This window comes from Rhinolophus hipposideros (genome assembly GCF_964194185.1).
Source record: "Rhinolophus hipposideros genome assembly, chromosome: 7".
In the NCBI taxonomy this organism is placed as follows: Eukaryota; Metazoa; Chordata; class Mammalia; order Chiroptera; family Rhinolophidae; genus Rhinolophus; species Rhinolophus hipposideros.
The window spans coordinates 71,456,987-71,476,806 of record NC_138053.1 but is presented as its reverse complement, the minus strand read 5'-3'; the positions used below and the strand labels follow the sequence as shown (position 1 = coordinate 71,476,806).

The window sequence follows — 19,820 nt, the reverse complement described above, 5'->3', positions numbered from 1 at the left end:
TAGACATGTGCAGCATGGATGTTGTTCTATTTAAATAGTCTCCAGAACCTTGCTTGGGCCCTGGACCCAACTTACTATGTATTTTTTTCTCTCTACTTTTCAAATCAAATTTATTGGTCTGCTCTGTCCCCTTGAAATCACATTTTGTAGCCTCCTGGATTTCCTCCCAAAGTTTTATTGTTTCATAAGCCGTCTTGTTTTCAATTCATCCTTCTTTATCCACTGTGTAAACTAGGTGGACCTGAATACTTAGGGAAAATCGAAAGCATTTGGTTGTTATTAGAGTAAGGATAGCTGACTCACACATGTAAAACATTAAATAAACCTTACAAATGTTTGAGTGATTTTTTTTCCTGTTGTTTTGTTGTTGTTTGGAGCTGTGGGGCATTTAACCACATCCTGCCATGCACACAACACTTGAGCTTCTCTCTTTATTGCCAGGTATAGTTTTAGGCTAATAAAACAAACTAGGACAATATTTTTATTTTATTTTCCCAAATTTTTTATTAATTTATTTAAATGTAACATGCTATACACTGTTCAGCCTTTTGGGAGGTAGGAGGAGGAAGGGATTCTATATCTTTATGAGGAATCTCCTCAGAATCAGCACTCAGATGGACACACATTTGTGGCTATGTACCTTGACATTGTGGTGGGGAGTTAAAATTCCCACCCAAAATTGTGATGACCTTTTTAAAAAATATACATTATTCAGGGCTGGAACTGCTTTTCCTTCAGTAGCACAATCCAGCTGCAAAGGGGACCAGAATTCTCTCTCAATATCAAGCAAAGATGCCATTTTTAAATGCAGGAGAATCTCATTACTCCTTACAAAACTGTTTCTGTATCTCTGTTGAGGGCGTGTGTGTTTGTGTGTGTGGAGTAGGGAGAGGTGAGGGAGATGTTTTCTATTTTTGGCTTCTGCAAGCTTTGATACATTTTGCCAGAAGCTGTTTTAGTGTTTTGAGTACTGTAATGATGACTGTTTACACATAGTCTCTTTGGTAATCTAAATGGCTATGTGAAATGTGAATCCAGTTTGTACCTTATGTGTTTTTACTGTGGTCATCTAATACTATATTTGTCTCATCAAATATTTAATTTTGGTTGTGGGTGGTCTATGTTCATGTGTCAGGTGCAATTATTATTTTAAAATCAGAGAACAAAGATAATCTAGTTCTGATAGGAATGCATTACAGTGTAGCTCTCAGACTTGGTTACCAATTAAATTTTAACATACAGATTCCAACCACAAAAATTAAACATTTTTAGTATCTCATTTGTCACAAGGCAAGTTAGAAGCCAAGACCCATGAAATGCGACTTTAACCATAAGCCAAAAACACTGTCTCAAATGCATTTTGTTTTGAAATCCCAACTTTTTTAAGGAATGAGAAAAATATCACCTGTTATGGGAAAGTTTCTTAATAAAGCTAATTCTTAAATAATATATTAACTGAAAGTGCTGGTTAAGCATTGACACAATTAAGTTATAAGAGAAGATCACAAAACACCAGACTTTATAGAGGTTAAACTTTAGTAAAAGGACACATTTAGTGAGTCTTTTCCTTGAACCAAATACTGTGTCCAAACAATAACCAGACTTTTCCAAAACAAGAAATATGAAGATAAAACTGCAGCCTCAACATACTCTTATAATTATCACTTGAAGTATTTAGAACAAAGTATTTTTCTACATTTTTAACATCACTACAGACACTGCAAATAAGGCTTATGCATTTATTTAGTGGAATACAAGGTGATACGGACTCTTACGTACTATTCCCTGTACCTGCTCTAACAAACTGAATTTTAATATGGTTATGTTATGGAACCTCCCAAAGCTCTTTAAATTTACAGAGAATAAGTTTTATTTGGTTTTGTAAAGACTAGACCATACAGCTTGAACAGGTTTCAGTATATGGTTACACATATACCAGGATATATTTTCTCAGATTAAGCCCCTGGGAAAGTTGTACTTCGTCTCGAATTCCTTGATAGTTTCTTTGGGGGAGATGCACTATTTGGGACTTATAAAGGGTTCTTCTGTTTGCAGGCAGCCTGTTTATCACTTATCACTGTGACATATGGCTAAGAAAATTGTTAGTAAATAATGAGGCTAGGCTACTAAAATGCATTTAACAATTAATTTTCCTTCTTTTAGTATATTCTTAGAGACCCATTGATGTATTGGAAGAGAAGAATTTAGCCTTCTGGTCTATTTCTTAGGAAAGGAAGCCTTAGCAGTGATACATGCTTTTAAATGATGGCAGACATCTCTCACTCAAGCCATGCCACGCACTGTCATATTTATTGTTGATGGTTCTTATTGCAGAAGTGCAAATTAAAGTCCACTGATAGTACATGGGCATTCACACTGCTTCCCCCATTGCATCTCCTATTCTTGATGTGTTTGCCAAGTTTTAAAAACACTTTGTCACGAACATGCATGTGGTGTGCTGAAGAAAAAGAAAAGGTAAATCAGAGGGCAGCTGCTGAGGATACTCTTTAAAACCCCAAAAGATATTTAACATCCTATTAAATAAATAACTTAGAAATAGAAAGGGATGAAGGCAGAATGCACAAGCATATCATACTATTTGTTTTGTTAGAACAGTTTTACACTAATGTGTTTATATTTTTTAATCCTATCCAATGCTTCCATGATGCCACGCCCAGAGTTCCTTTGGTTGTGCATATAATATGACCCAAGTGCTTTCCAGTAAATGCTTGCGTGTCTTACTGCTCATTAAATCATTAGGCTTGAATGAGCAATGAAAGTCTTTGATATGAGTTCGTATTCCATAAATAACTTTTCTGAAGATCATTCAACAGATTGTTCCGTGTCCTTTCAGTTCTATGTCAGAAGTTAAAAAACAAAAACATAAACAAAACCTTAACCAAAAACCCAGCCACAATGTTGTTCACTTAGGAATAACTTCCATCCCATTTGATCTGCCTATATCTCGATTATAAGGCATAACACCGAACTAATTAAAAGAACATCATATGTCAGCAGTGAGTACAACAACCTTCAAAGACTTCCTTTCTTTCAAGCAAGCAGACATCTGCAATGCATCTTTGTCTTTTGAGTTACTGTCTTCACGAAGAACACCCACTATTCCTGGCAAAAGAGCCTTTGGTTCTACTGCACCCACAAACATTGCCTTCCTCTATGAGTGTACCACCATTGGAAGAAAATGAGCTGAGGTGTTTTTCCTTCGTGTTTTCTGTCCTCTCCTGGGAGCTCCTTTTCCATTCAGTGCCACATACATTTGTCTCCCGTTGTGCTGCCAGTTAAAGGAAGCGTAGGTGTTGTATCCGTTTTCCTCTATCCTCTCCTTCAGCTTACAGTCATTGTTAAAGTCTTTCTGCAACGAAAACGTAAAGTGGTTTTATTTTTATGACAATACTACTTGATTCTATGTGACCCCAACCATCCACAGAATTCCAGTTCAAGGGTTTGTTTGCTTTTGACTTTTGTACATGAGTTGTGCACGTAATACACAGTCTCAACAACAGAAGAGTAAAACTCATAACCACAAAACAGATTCTGTGTGAAGGCATGTGGCTCATTTTAATTGATCATCATAACCACATATTGGGGCCCTTTTAAAAAGCTAGTGTGCCTTGACTGTAACACGGTTGAAGTGCCTAGAATGATTATCAAGAAGCAAACATTCCACTAACAATGTTTGTGATGAGTCAATGATAGAGAATAGCATTATAATCCTTTTTTTTCAGAGTAATGACTAGGATGTCTCATGGGAAAAATAGAGTTATAGGAAAATGGTGAGCCCCACTCTTTGGATTCTTAACTGCTTTAGTTTGGATATGAGGGAAGTGGGACATTTCTGAAGCCGGAGTCTACAGATTAGTGAGGTACCTCCTCTTCATTATTAACTCCAGAGTGAGATCATGGATTTATGGAATGAATGAGACATCAATTCTTTGTCCTAAAAGATCCCCTTAAAAACACATGGTCACTTGAAACAAAGCCAAAACTCTATGGCTATAGAGTGGAATTTCCCAAGATCAAAGCCATCAGGCTTATACAATATAGGCAATACTAGTCACCATATTTATAATTTCTTTGATATGGTAATTCACAAAGCAAGGCGATCCATGTCCTAGTTTTCAATCAGTCTGAGTGCCTAATTGATATTTTCAAGAAAGCTTATGAAATCGGCGGAAATTACTTGAAAAAAATAAAGATAGGAATTATAAGGGTTGTCACCTGATATACAGAATTATATTAGGTGTGAACTCATGAATTTTGATGGTATACCCTTTAGATGCAAAGTTTCTAGTCCTATTCCATCCTGTGCAAGACATTCAATCTGAGTAGATTTTTCATTTAATTTCAACAAGTTACAATTTTTCACTTTTCCTGATGGTAATGCAAAATCATAAAACAGTGCACTGTGGTTAGAGAATGGGTTTCTCTCTGAGACAGGCTGGAAGTGGAAAGTATAGGCTGTGATGAGCTGAGCTAATTGGAGAGGTAGTTAGGTTTATGCCTTGCAGAACTCTGGATTCTATGGTTCTAAGCGCTGAGAAAATAGTGGAGGACTAGCAGAACCTCCCCTCTTAAAGTTCACAATCTGCCGGGAGAAGACAGTCAACAACAAACACATTAATAAGAGAAATATCTGACAAGTCATTGCAGATCGTTGAAATGGGGTGATGGATGTGATAGAAGCCAACTGAGTATCTACTTTAGCTCTAGAGAGAGAATGAAATAATTCACAGATCTTAGACCTCAGAAGGCGTAGGCACCGTACATGAGCAATGTTGGGATAGAAATAAGTGTGGGGTAATGGGAGGAAAAGTATTAAATATTTTTAGGACACAGTTAATTTGAGAGGTATCTATTTCTCTTTGATGTCACCTTTTTAAAGAAATGTACTTTATCAATTAAAAATTATTCAATCTGTTATTACAATTAAATTTTTTACATTTTCTCCCTCAATTTAAATTCATATTAGCTGGCTTTACTTTAAAGCATTGGTTTTGACTGTGTGTATGCACCAGTAGCTCTTCAAAGAATATATACCTGATCCTCTTACCCAGCGATTCTGATATAGCAGATAAGGATGGACATGGTTGTGTTCATTGAAAAGGAAAAGGAAAATAATGCCTCAAAAGTGATCATGCTGAGAACCCCTAACTGGAACCACTTTTTAAAATAGTCTATTCTCTTCTAGGCTCATTATTAGTGCAATGTATATTAGAAAATTTTAACTAAAACTCCTCTGACCATCTCAACCCAAAATGCATTTACCCTAGCCAAAGGGACCAAGTGAAAGTACGTTTGACTCTCCAATTATAAATGGACCCAATATGAATAAAATACAAAGCTATTCTATATCCAGATCAGTGATGGATACAATTGGGTTCCAATGATTCTCAAATTGTTACCAAACCAGTAGCATTAGGAACACCTCGGACCCTGTCAAAAGAGCAAATTCTTAGCCCCTACCACAGACTTACTGAACCAGAAAATCTGGGAATATATTTTAATAAATTCAGTGATTCTGCCACATCCTTAAGTTTGAGAGCTGCTGGAACTATAATCATCCTTATATTAATCAACAAAATAAGTTTATTTACACATTTTAAAGTGACATTTCTTAATAGTTGGTATGGAACACAGGGAATAGGTAGGTACCCAAAGCACTGGCTGGATACCAGCTCCATAACTGAATTAATCACTATTGTCTAGGTAAATAAAGTCTGGAGTTGATTGAGTGGCACACAAAATGAAGAATTTCTGGTTATGTCTCCCCATTTCAGATTTTAACAGAACAAAACACCCAAACAGTTTTATCTTCAGTTGTAATATGTGTACAGTATATGGTTTTCTACTCAATTCAGGATCTTTGTTTTCAATAATTCTTCTCCAAGTTGTCTGCAGTGCCCATGCCAATTTGACCAGATGCTTCTATGAGAGTCTGACACGTTAGCAATTCAGAACAGTGACTGATGAATGCCAGCAACAGCCTGTGTGGTAGACTAATGGGTGAACAACAGAAGAGATTATAGAGTTGGAAGAGCTGCCCTGTCAGTCCTTGAAACTCTGGTGACCAGCCCACTATGGCTCTATTTACTAGCAATGGAACGATAACAAAGCTATTCAATGTCTGGTGGAAACATTCCAAAACTGTGGTAGTAATTTATTGAAGTGAATTTTGAAAATAAAAACAGAATACTTACTGAGCCGTAGAGCTTTCCCTTCTTGTTCATGGCTAAATAATAGTTGCTGTTAATGGCTTTGACAGCAACAACTCCGATTTCCACTGAAGTTATCTCCAGGATACCTAAAACATAACAATTAAAAAAGGCTACACTTACAGAGTCACATAAATTTAGTTGAAAGAAAGAAAAGTCAGGAACAATTACTGAGTTCATTTTTGATGGTCCTAAAGTCAAAACATTAAAGAAATTGGAAAAAAGCCCCAACTTCTTTCAGTGTGCCTAAAAACCCAGAAATTATATAGAAACAAATAGTAAGTCTTTTAAAAAATTCCCCTGAATTTTACTCTGAGCATATAGGGAAAATACTGTTTCAATTAAAATGCTTCCTTTGCTAACTCTGCATTTTCAACCCCATAAATATTGAAACAACTCTACTCATCTTAGTCTAGATTTCACAAAAACTTATCAGAGCACACCATCTGTACTATGGTATTAAATTAAATTTATAGCATATGTCAATAATACGTCAGATTTACCTCAATCTGTGAAAACAGTGGTAAACTCTTTCTTTGTAGGACACTTAGATAAACTCAATCTTTTGGCTACATTTAACTGATAAATTCATTTTTGGCAAATGTGTTGACATTTTGAGACTCAGAGAGACTAATCCCACATCCACATTGTCTTATCAGTTACTCTGGGTTGGGATAAAATCCATCAGCATTTTTTAAAGCTTTTTATTTTTTCTTTTCTAGACAGAAGAGAAAACTGAGGGAGTTAGTAACTGATAGACAAGAGAACTTCCCACTAGTACACAAGTTTCAGTTGATGCATCTAGAGATAATTTTCTCTGAAAAGTTTATAGGTAGCTAGAGGAAAGGTGTTTGATACTCTACTCCAAATTCCCACCTAGTTTAGGTTAAGAAGACCTCGGATACTAACTACTTCTTATCTTGTAACTCTTGGGGAAGGCTTTCTCAGGGTAGAGAAGTGTTGTGATTATCAAAGGCCTCCGGATCCAGAGTGTCTGGGTTTGAATCCTGGCTCTGCATTTATTGGTGAATGACCACAGCAGAAGTCACTCAATTGCCTATGTCTCAATTGCATTTGTAAAATGGACAACATAATAGTACCTCCCTCAGAGTCGTGTTGTGAAGATTAAAATCAGATATACATATAAAATAATTAGAAGTTGTCTAGAACATAGTGACTCCTTAATTATTATTAAAACGAAGTTTTCCTCCAAGTTTTAGATTTTGGAACTTCTTTACCAAGCTGAATAATCCTGAACAGGACACACCAATTCCCATTGGTTCAGCCCATAAGATCTGGAAGTTGATTATATGTTATCATTTAGCATATATTACCTGTCATCCAAAAAAGTATCATCCTAAATGTGGTTGACAAATTGTGTGTTTGTACTCTTCCCATTGGAAAAAAGAGTCTTGTTTTCAAGACATTAACACCTCCCTTTCCTTCACAAGGTGATGCCATGTGGAGATTAATAGAAATGCTTAAATTTCCCCAATGCAAAGTCAACATAACCAGAGAGATGTGTGCCAGAGCTACATGCCAAGGACCATTCTGTCCATGTACCTTATAGGAAGCCTCCTACCTAACACAGCACATCCTCTCATTAATAGAGTGAGACAGATCTCAATTGGCAAGCTCAAATCAAGGAAAGATTGTGAAGGGTGAAGGAGACAGTATCTGTAATTTTAACATCTATTTTCTTTAAGCTGGTGGTTGCCCTCAAGGTGTGAATAGATACACATGTATTTGCATATTGTAAAAAGTACTTTCTCATAGTTTATTTCTTTAATTCTTACAACAGTCCTCTAAGGAGGTATTGCTATTCTCAATTATAGATGAAAAAATGGAGGATACTGACATTGTATAAGTCACACAATAGATGATAACGTGACATAGGTGAGCAATGATGGATTGAACGTTTAAGCCTTTTACTTTCAGAATATTTTGCTCTCCATCTCTGACTATTTTGCCTCTGCATCGTATCTCCTCACTCTTTCCCATTCCTACAAGGGAATCCTGTTGGAAAACCATCTGACAAAATGACTTATCAAGATAATGGTCTTTAACAGGCACGGCACGGAGGATAATGCCTGAGTCTCAGAGAAGGAAATCTAATATATTTATGTCATAAGCAGAAGACACAGAGCAGGGCAGGTGGCAGAAATCTGGGGTAAAATGTTTAGGCTGCTATTTACTTTGCTTGCCCAAGAGGCAATTAAATTGCAAGGTGTTCCTTACGTTTGCTTTTGTAACTGGAAATTGTTAGATTGAAAAAGAACGAGAATTCTTAGCAAAGAATAAACCAAGATTTTTTTTCAAGGTGAACAAGTAGTAGGATTAAGCTGTAGTAACTAAGTTGGGAAAAGGAAAAATATTGTAATATAAATATTACCAAATCCTTGGCTGATTATTTCTAAAAATGTACTGTACATGGTAGATCATACTTAGCTTCGGAATCCCTGGGTTTCTTTCAGCTTGGCACAAAATAGAAACTCAATATTCAAAAAAATCCATCAGTCTATTAACCATCTGTCCCACTCTTCAATTATTTAAGACTAGCTTGAAAAGTTTCTGTGTGCTTCAAAATAGAAAAATGGAAGACCTAGGTGATTAAAGGTCCTTTCGAATTCTGAAAATAATTTTTTGGATATATCATGTGCCAATAAGTCATCATTTGATAATCTTATGGGTAATGGACAATGACTGCCTTTATTATAAATATCTGTGAATGAGGAGTGACTTTCTGAGAAGCTCAAGTCTGGAGGACTTCTTTATTTCATAAAAAATCTCTCCAGTGTTCTCTGTTCTTTGGTGAGGATGATCAAGTTTTCCTTTACAAGTATTTTTGGGAAGAGACACCAGAATTTTCTTTTACAATTGTTAGATTGATAACTTATAGTTCTATTATGTGTATACTTTCATGCAAAATTAAATGCTAATTGAAGGACAGCCTCATAGTGGACAGTAAGTGAAGGGCTTCTGGGATCTCTCTGTATTTCTCACAACTTACGTGACTCTACTATTATCTCAAAATTAAAGTTATAAAAAAGGCACTGATTTATTCCTCAAAGGAACTGGCACCTGAATATTACATTATCAATAAAAGGAAACATAAACTATATGTTTCCCATTTGTATGATTTAGATAGTTTATAAATTTAAAGACAAATTCTTGTAGTGAAATTCTATTATTTATATTAAGTTGTAATATACCACTGTAAGTTGAATATACCAGGTGGTATTGTAAATCTGTTTAAGGGCTTTTGGACAGTTTAATTCAAACACATACAAAGACCTATGAGGAGAAGGGCACTCTTTTAGGAAATGGAAATATAAAGTCAAGTTGTAGCTCTCCTCTTGTAAAGCCTTTGTCATGTTGGGAACATAAGACAGAATTTCAATAAAACATATCAAGTGATAGTAAGTGCTAAGATGGAAGACAAGGGAGGCAAAGATAAAGGCAGTTCATATTGGCTGAGGTTCCAAGGCAGACTATCAATTAGAAATGAGACTTGAACTGAGTTTTGTAGGTTGAGTGAAAGCTTTAAAGTGAAACAGTGTGGTGTTTTCAGAAAAGAATATAAGTTTGGTTTGCCAACTGGAGTAACAGGAACAAGGCAGGAAGTAGTAAGAAGTGAGGTTGGGGAGTTAAGTCAGACTCTAGTTACCAACCATCTTGTATGGATTGTAAAGATTTAGGCAAATCGAAAGTCTTTTATCTAAAAATATATAGCTTTTCAAAGAACATATTAGAAAAAGCCAACGTTTAGCAGATTTCATTAATTAAATAATAGCAATCTGTTAAGATTATTTTGAATTATATTTGAAGTCTTAAATAATAAAGTTTGATAATATTATAAAAGTGATTATGACATAAATCAGCTCCTATTAAAGGACAATTTCTACCTAATGATGCATCATCACCATAGTAATGAGAGGATTTTGCAAAATGATGAACTCCAAATGGAAATAACTTAGAAGTCACAATTTTCATGTAAATCATCTTTTAACTTACAGATATGGCATGTTTTGATGAATCATTGAGTAGTTAATCTGAGGAGGTGGCCATTCACAAATATCTTTCCCAGTTTATCATTCTCATCCTTTTCCAGAAGAGAAATATCTGACCCATTTTCTCCCCAGAGATAATGTTGGATCAAGACTACGTCTGTTTTTGGGATATTAGGATAAACAAGCTATTGGCCTAGATGGTAGCTTTCTCCTTAAATATTTTTTCATGGACACAGCAAGAGAAAGTAAAACTTTAATAGAATGGATATAGATGGGGAAAGGTGTAAAAGTATATTCAAAATCCCATTAGTCTCTTTTAGATAAACAGAATATGAATATATAAAGGAATCCTAGAGACTACTTGAGTAAATTAATTCAGCTAATGTATTTAAGCACAAATGTGCAGGGTTTGTGTTAACTTTCATTATGGGACAAACACAGTCTTTACTTTTAAGGAGTCTTAAACCTGGGTAGGATAATGCCATTAATAATTAAAGTGATTAGAACTCAAAGAAAATATATTAAGTGCTATATGAGAGAGAAAATGTGTTGTCATTGCCTTGAGTAGTAAAGAAGTCATCCTGAAAAAGATGTTGGTGTTTGAGGTGAGTCTTTCACGGGTAGGATATTAATAGGTGGGAATTTGGAAAGTTGAGGGGAATATTCTGGGCAGAGAAACATAAATGAGTAAAGAAAGGCATGGAGGAGAGAAGAGAGCTCATTGTATGTTTGAGCTACACCTGGCTCTCCCCACGAATTCCACTTTGTGGGGCCACCTTCTCTGTGAAAGTAAGGCTTCTGTTTCATTGGGAAGCAGTGGTGTTTTCCCGGGTGAGGAATATACTTTTCAAAAAATTAGTTGTGAAACTTGGAAGCAGCTCAATAAATGTCAGAGCCTCATGAATTCAGAATCAGTCACGTCTGTTATTATTCTCTAAATATTTTAACCCAAAATAGATTATAATGCTATTTGGTTTGTAGTTTTAGTCTATGTGGTAAAATATATCATGATTAGTATAATGTAATACATAGATCTCTAAATTGTATATCTCTCTCTCATGAATTTTCAGTGTCCCAAACAGATCTATTATGTTCTAATATAGAAAAACTTACTGAGCTCATTGAGCTCATTGTCACATTTATACTATATACCTCAGAGATTATGTGAACATACCCAGGAGTGTGGGGCTACTACATGGCTCCAAAAGTGTAGCCTTCATTTCAGAATCACTGTGGGTCTTATCTCCTTACTCGTGTATCTTTCTCAAAGAACCACAGCAGTTGCAGTGGTCTTTACTTATTTTTATTAGAACATTGCATAGCTCATAATATGTGCTAAATATATATTTATTAAATAAATAAGTCAATGAGTGGTCAGTCCAATGACGGGCTGAGTAAAGGAAAACTGGGTATTCATTAAATATAGATTTTTTTCCTTTTGACACTAGAGTCATATTTATAAAATATTGAGGTAAATTAATAACTCCACATCTAAATAAAATAAAACTGAAGATAAAAGAAAATGTCTAAAGGCTTTATGCTTCAAAGGGAAAAAATCAGTGCATTACAAAGTATAAATATATTATTATTCATATGTCGATTATTATAAATCTGAAATTCCTTGAAATTTTAAAAACAATATATGTATGGCTCTGTGACTATTTACTATTAAAATTGTGGGGGGAAAAAAGGTTTCAAACATGGATAGAAAGGCCATCCAGGGTGTGAAATCCCTAGTCATGGCAACATCCTTGGTTAAGAAAAGCACCATTTGGGGTAAATTGAATTGAAAGACAGTTGTAGCATAAAAATCAAGAACTCAGAGTGACTGTCATCTGTCATATGATTTTATGCCTCATTTAATATTCACAAAATATATCGGGTAAATATCATGCTCTTTAAGTGTTGAAAGTGAGCCTTGGAGAAATTAAATAAATTGGTGAACACATACTCAAAACTAAGTCATTATAAATTGGTGTTTGGATCCAAAGCCCATTATCTTTCCAGTACATTAGGCTTTGTTAAATAAAATTGAAAAAAAACAAAATAGCAAAAGCAATGACAGTTTTACCTATTTTAAATACTTTTCTCCAGTTTTAGCGAACACTTGATGTTAAAATTTCCAAAATATTTTAAAGAAGCATATGGTTTAGTCAACACAACGGGGTTAACTTCCATATAGATTAATTTTCTAGGTAACTAAAGTGTTACAGCTCTTAGACTTTATTTATTTTTAAAAAATTGGGAACTACATCTTCACATTCACTCATTTCCTTGTTCATATATAGAAATTATAATCAAAATTTAATGTTTATTTTTCTTGATGAATCAGTGTCATCAACATTAGCTCTGATGACTTTCTCTGCTGTGAAAGTAGAATGCTGTCAGGAACTCCTGAGTACCTACATCAAAACGAGATGATAAATCAATATGTAATCTTGTTACAATTGAGTCAAAAATATGAGTAAATTTTTGCGATGTTCTTTTCTGAGTACAGGATATGAGGTTTTGTGTAGAAGCCCTAGTATCTCTTTTTTATAGGTTTTTAGTTACATTCCAGAGGGTGGACATCACAAATGTGGTATTAAAATACTGAGGAAACAAAAATACCTAGCTTTATGTCTAGCACAAACTACATTAGTTTAATCTTTCATGTCTACGATAAAACAAATATAATAATTTTTCCTATGTTGTAAGAATTACAATAGGTAATTTGTAAATGATCTCATGAGGTCTAATTTTGTTTCATAAACACCAGTGTTGAAAAAAATTATACAGAAATTATTTTTTCAGCTGGTACTTAGTTCATTTATAGCCTTGAATTTGTAGAAAACATGATTCCACTCATGGTTCTTCACAGTAAAATGCTACTTTGCATCTGGGAAGTTCAATAGATTCTAGGTTTATATGATCATGTCTAGAAAAAAAATACATAGTAGTTTTCAATATCTAAATAATTTCCATCATAACAATTAGAATTATTTCAAATAACAACATTTACACCTCTCTTTAATGTGAAAGAGCTAAATTAAGTAAAGCCTCAAAAAAATTAATGTGAACTGTTGAACTCCCACACAGGTCAAAAAACCTTCCTGAATACTGTGTTAAGAGACTTGACTAAACTTTAGCCTGGCTTCCATCTGCACTGGGTTGTATCCCTAAAGGTGACTCCAGCCCCTGGGCTGAGTCTTTACTTAAGAAAATTCAATGCTGCCAAACTGCAAATTGTACATTGTTCCAACCCACCTTGCCAAACCATATTCGGTAATTCTCCACTTACTTTCTCCTCTAATTTTTCATTTATATATAACCTCTAGTCTCTTTTTTGTCCCATCTTTTTCATTTTCCCATAATCCCTTTGTTCCCTGTCTGTGCTCTCTTAAAAATCTCAGTCACCTTTGTCTTAATTGGAATTGAGCTCTGTTAAGATTGTAGTCTCTCTCCCTTACTGCAGTAGTCTGAATAAAATCTGCCTGTCATCTTTAACAAACATCTGATGCTGGTTTTGCTGTGTTTGTTTGCTTGCTTGACAATTACATGACATCGAAAAATATAATGGAGATTATAAATTAGAAAACTCTCACCAAATTCATGGGTAGCACGTGTCTAGAAAAATACTCCACAAGTAGTGAATGCAAAATGGAAAAAAAAATGAGTTTTTGAAGACTGGGAAAGGAAAGCACCTACTGGAAGAGCGATAGAACTATGTTCATATCTCTTAGCTTAAGGGTCCCCACATGCTTTAAACCTGTTTGGGACTGAATAGTTGCTTGATTCAACAATTTCAAAAAGTACATCTATATCTAACTCAACTGTCTTGAGAGAATGTGAAAATGTACCTAAGTAATTTTTGTAATACCTACTTATTTTCCTGTCTCATTTCTCTCCATCCTGCTGCCCCATGTCTGTCTGTCTGTCTCTCTCAAACACACACACACACACACACACACACACACACACATACACACATACACACACACACACAATGAGGCTGATAATAACCTCACACACAAATTTAAAAGAAACAGCAAGTTCACATTTCATGTGATGAAATTAATGGAAGAGCTGGGGTGTAAAAATGCAAGGGATACAAGTGGAGCAGAAGAATTTATTTCAGCATCTCAGCTCGCTACTTAACTAGCTGTGTGACGTTGGATAAATCAATAATTCTCCCTAAGTTTTGGTTTCCTTGGGGCTAATTACCTGTAGCTCGAAGGATTACATAGAATCTCAGACAATGGATATCGAGTAGGCATTTAGTGTCTGCTGAATCAGAATGGGTGGCAAGTTAACCAGTCTTTTATACCAGTGGTTCTCAAGCTTGAGCATGCATCAGGATTATCTGGAAGGTGCCAAAGAATTAGATTTTCTAGCAATTTCCCAGGCAATCATGATTCTGTTGGTCCAAGGACCACATACTGTCTTCTATGCACTATGATTCAGAGAAAGAGCAGGGCTTTGCTATATTAAAAAAAAAAAAGCATTGACGGAAACATGTGCAGAAAGGAAGAACCACAAGCAGGAATACACATGACTAATGGTAGCAGCTTAATATCAAAGAAATATTTTTAGAGAATGTGGAAATAAGTACTGGGTTTTTCTTTTGCTTTTTAAAAATAGGTGTGGTACTTTTTAAATATCTGCATAACTGTAATATGTGGATTTGAAATTCATTTACAAATATACTTCATTGTTGTCATATTGTCTATAGCCCATTTGTCAGACTTTCAATAAGATTATTATCAGAATCTTTATTTTCTTCTCCTTAATAAGAAAATGTTGGAGGAAACGTAAGCACCTTTAACCACTCTTTTAAGTATTTTATAGGCATTCTGATAGGACTAATTGTGTTGATACTCTAAAAATTAAAGAACTATATGACCTCTTTAAAGTTACTCTCATGGCCAAGAAATTGTTACAAATGAGTAGGGATTCGCTTGATCCTCTACCCTCTACCCAGAGTTAAAGGCATATGTTTGCTCTAGAATGATCTCACCACCTTTAAAAGGAGGATACTAAAGTGGGTTAATCATTAATCTGGGTGTGGTATACCTTGTATTATTAGACTCTGGTGACCTGTTCAGCATAATGCAATAGAGCTATTTAGTTTCTCTATTAGTCACAGTTCTTTCAGATATCCTTGACATTCATTTAGAATTGCAGATAGAAACAGCACCTGCATTTGCAGAATATCTTTATCATCTCTGTATAAGAAGATATATCCTCCTCAATATGCTAAGACCAAAAAATGACCTTTTATATTCTCACTGGGTACTTCAAGTTGTAGAATATATGCAAACAAAAAAGAATATGTGTTTGACCTTATTGACATGCACAGTGACAAATTCTAGGAGAATTTCTCAATTTAAAGGCTATATTTAATTGGCCAGTATTGTAATTTAACCATTGTCATTGGCCTAGTATTACAAGTATCAGAAACTAACAACCTAATCTATGGACAATATTGCTCAGTTGTAAATTAATTGTTAATGTATGTTAAAGATTAATATCCTAGTGCATTTTTTTACAAATGAAATGTGACTGAGTTCTTCCATGTTGATCATTATTTAATATGGTCATCTCATGGGTCTCTTTATGACACTGCTAGATCAATTAATTTAGTAAACTAAACTTTTTTTTCCTCACCAGCAGAGATATTTTTTAACTTTTATTGAACTATGTCACGAAATAGATAATTATCAATATTATAACAATAGTGTCATGTTTCAAATATTCCCTTCTGTGTTCTCAGTCTATAATCACAATGAGACATGCATTTTACGTTTCTAAGGATGAGAATTTATTTGAAATTCTTGAGAATTACCCACGGGAAGTACCGATATAAATTCAATTAACTTGTAAAATGAGAAAAGGTTGTATGGCTCATTTTGTATGAAATAAAAAAACTAGAAAAGCTTGTGTGCCCCTTGAAGATAGGAACCGTACCGCCTCCCAGCTACCAGTAATCTAGGAAAAAAATACTGGAAATACTTACATGTTTGAGACATGTGCTGTGACCCAAGATAATTGACATCGTATACCATTTTACAATGGGATAAATGGTGAGAAATAGCACGAAACAGAACAGTTTAAAAAGGAGAATGTGGATACACTCAAAACAGCCCAGCACAATTTATTTGAATGGTAATAAGGTCAGGAGCAAGGCAGAGAGTAATTACCAACAATATTTTTTTAAAGATAAACTTATATTTGTATCAGAAAATAGATGTGTATATAAAATTTTACAAAGCTCTTTATTAGTTTTGATTTTCCCTCTCTCTCTCTCTCTCTCTCTCTCTCTCTCTCTCTCTCTCTCTCTCTCTTTTCCCCCTACCCCACTCTCTCGTAAATAAGTCAGTTCTTCAAAAAAAATTCTAGAAAGTTAGAAATTCTGGTTTTTGAGTTTTTTTTTGCCAGGACATCCTGGCCACACCCCACTTTGGCCCTAATCTTATTACATCTCCTACATTTCACACATATCCTAATGTGGCTTGTATCTTCTCACTGAGGCAATCACTTGTAATGTTATTGCTGCTGTAAACATCTATAGAGAATTCAGAATGATACTAGAAATGTGTTATGCTCTAGTAAAAGCCAACAACTACCCAAATTTTTTAGATCTATTGTGGTAAGGAAGCATTGGGAAGCATGTTGATTGTAATACTGCCCCCACACATACCAAAAAACAAACAAACAAACAAAAAACTAAGTCATTATAAATTACTTTGAGAAATAGTCTATATTCAATCAAAACTTGTGATCAGTCTCATTTAAAGCACAGATTTCAGAGCCTCTGAATCAAGTAAAATTACTAAATAAAAAAAACCTAATCTCATTTACTTAGTGAGAAAAGTTCAGATCATTTAACGCTTAAGAAAAAAGTAGATTTTAACAAATTGTAGAATCAGAGATGAGTTTGACAAAATCGAGAGTTTATTTGATTCATCTCTGATTCTCTTCTGTAATAGATGACAAGTAGAGGCCGAGAGACATTGAGGATCCAATCACCTCTAGAAGATGACTTACAGCCTGAAATAGTTAGTACATGTTCTTATACTGTACCATGAGGTGCTTTGCCTGTTGGCAGCCAGGCAAAGATTTTATATCTAATTAATGTTTCATATGCTAATTTATCTTGTTCATTACACAGAAACAATTCATTCTAGTTGAGCTCAAAAACTGCATTTTGTTTATTAAGGAAGAAAAATTTAAAAGCCAGCATAAATGGTTAGAGGAATTACTTCTTGGCATATCTCACTAAATGATCACCAAGTCAATACAGATACTTACTCTAAAAATGTTTCTGTAACATGTCTACCACATGTACTCAAGTTTTTATGAACTTCTTTAGTATAACTAAATATAATATAGAATATATTTGCTCGTCAATGTAGTGAAAAGAATAAAATATGTCAGTAGAGCACATCTTGATGTTGAGTTTCTGGCAAGAAAAACTCTCTTGATGCATTGAAGTGTTCATAAATTAGCTAAGCATGATCAGCCCTAAGGAGTTTAAAATACTTAATGTAGAAGAAGCTTTAAGGTGCAAGCTCAAGGCTCACTTTGAGCATGTATATTGTAACTTTGCCAAGCTGTCAACATGGTATGGAATAATATGTAATTCTTAACTCTTTCAAAGATTCTTTCCATAGTTACTTAGAGAGTGGTAATTATAACACTTGCAAAGAAATATAAATATTACTATTAGTATGTGTATTTTTATTTGATGGTGCAAAGATACCTATATACTTGCCAAAGTGAAACATTGATTAATTTGCCACATATAAAACTATATGTTTCTGTAACTCATGATAATGAAATAAGAAATCCGGGGAAAAGCGGGGAGTTTAATTAAAATATTCATGAAGATCATGGCCCTGTGAACTGAAGACTGCCCTTTGTTGGCCAGGCAAAAAGCGGAAGTGATTCTTCATGACTCAAGTCCATGGAAATGCCCTCTAATTGCCACAACACAAAGCTGGCAATAAATGAAGAAATGTATATAAATATATGAGGTGTGAATGTTTAAATTGAAAAAAATTAATTACAGTAAAAGACACATTGACATTAATCCCCCTTAAAATACTCCACCTCACTTTGAACACACTTATCCCATTGTTCTTGCCAGTTTCTGAAGCAGTTCTGGAAGTCCTCTTTCGTGAATGTCTTTAGTTGCGCTGTCGTGGCTGCCTCGATGTCCTGAATCGATTCAAAATGTTTACCTTTCATGGGCGTTTTGACTTTGAGGAAGAACCAGAAGTAGCACAGTGCCAGATCCGGTGAATAAGGTGGATGAGGACACACCATAATGTTTTTATTTGACAGAAATTGCCATATACCAGAAGTGATGTGTGACATGGAACATTTTCACGATGGAAGAGGAAGTAAAGACACTCACAAAAGAGGACTTCCAGAACTGCTTCAGAAAGTGGCAAGAACGATGGGATAAGTGTGTGTGAAGCGAGCAGGAGTATTTTGAGGGGGATTAATGTCAAGGTGTCTTTTACTATAATAATTTTTTTTATTTAAACATTCGCCATATTTAGTGATCATACCTTGTATATACATGTTTCAGACAAATGTTCTTGGTGCAAGTCTTAGTAAACTGTTCGGAATAAAAGCTGAAAGTTCACCTTTTAAAATGTATGATAGATTACAACTACTATGTACTTGAATTCGCATGCATATAAGACATTCTGGTACCCCAATTACAAGAAAAAGAGATAAAGAGGAAACCCCAAACTAAAAGTTAACAGGAAAGAAACACCAAGAGAAATAAAAGTATTGGATTGATTTGATTTTGTATATCTTACCTTAAAACGCATGTTCAAACAACACTAATTGCAAATGCCTCATTTTACTCAATTCAAATTTTATCCAAAATTGTTAAAATCTTTAAAACTTTGGAAAATACGAACAATCTTTTTAAAAAAGTGATCATAAACTTCTTTGTAGTACACCTCAGTTCAGCTGGATAAAACAGTACTTACATTTTGAAAAAATGTTTCCATTTACATCTGTTGGTGAAAATCTGAAAGCATTTCCCTCCAAAGAAAGACTCGTTTGATAATTCATATAATCAATTGTAAGAAGGAGCTTGAATTGACTTACTCAATTCTGACTAGCTTGTAATGTCAAAAATTAAGTTAAAGTGTAATAAAATAAAAATTTATAATAATTTGTCAAATTGCCTTCAAAATAGCAAAAATAATTCTAGGTAAAGTGGTTGGTTTTTTAGCAAGTCAGGTTAATAAACTAATGAAAACATCTATAAAAGAAGAATGAGCAACATTCAGTAGTTTTATACTATTTCATTTCTGGTTTTACTATTTCCTTCTCTACTAATTCAAGAAGGTCAGAAAAAAAACCTGTGATTTTAATATAACTTAATTTAATAGAAACATTGAAACATTTCAGTGTAGATTATTCTTGGATAAGATTCAAAGTAAACACTGTTTACTTGTTTTCATACAATGGTCTTTATAGATGATGTCCAAGTAGATGTCAAATTTAATATGATAATATAATTTTAGAAGGGTATGTATTTGAAGTTTCAATATTTTACCAAAACAGACTCAGA

General features: G+C 34.3%; 1 protein-coding gene across 1 annotated transcript in view; it reads right to left on the bottom strand.

The window, feature by feature from the left end:
• Positions 1 to 493: 493 nt before the first annotated feature.
• FGF10 (fibroblast growth factor 10) overlaps positions 494 to 19,820 on the bottom strand; it is a 77,937-nt gene continuing 58,610 nt past the window's right edge. The window contains exons 2-3 of the mRNA XM_081054068.1: positions 6,216 to 6,319; positions 494 to 3,370 (exon numbers count right to left, since the gene is read on the bottom strand). Coding sequence (XP_080910194.1) covers positions 3,173 to 3,370; positions 6,216 to 6,319 — 302 coding nt within the window. The 3' untranslated portion in view covers positions 494 to 3,172. The remainder of the gene's footprint in view (positions 3,371 to 6,215; positions 6,320 to 19,820) is intronic.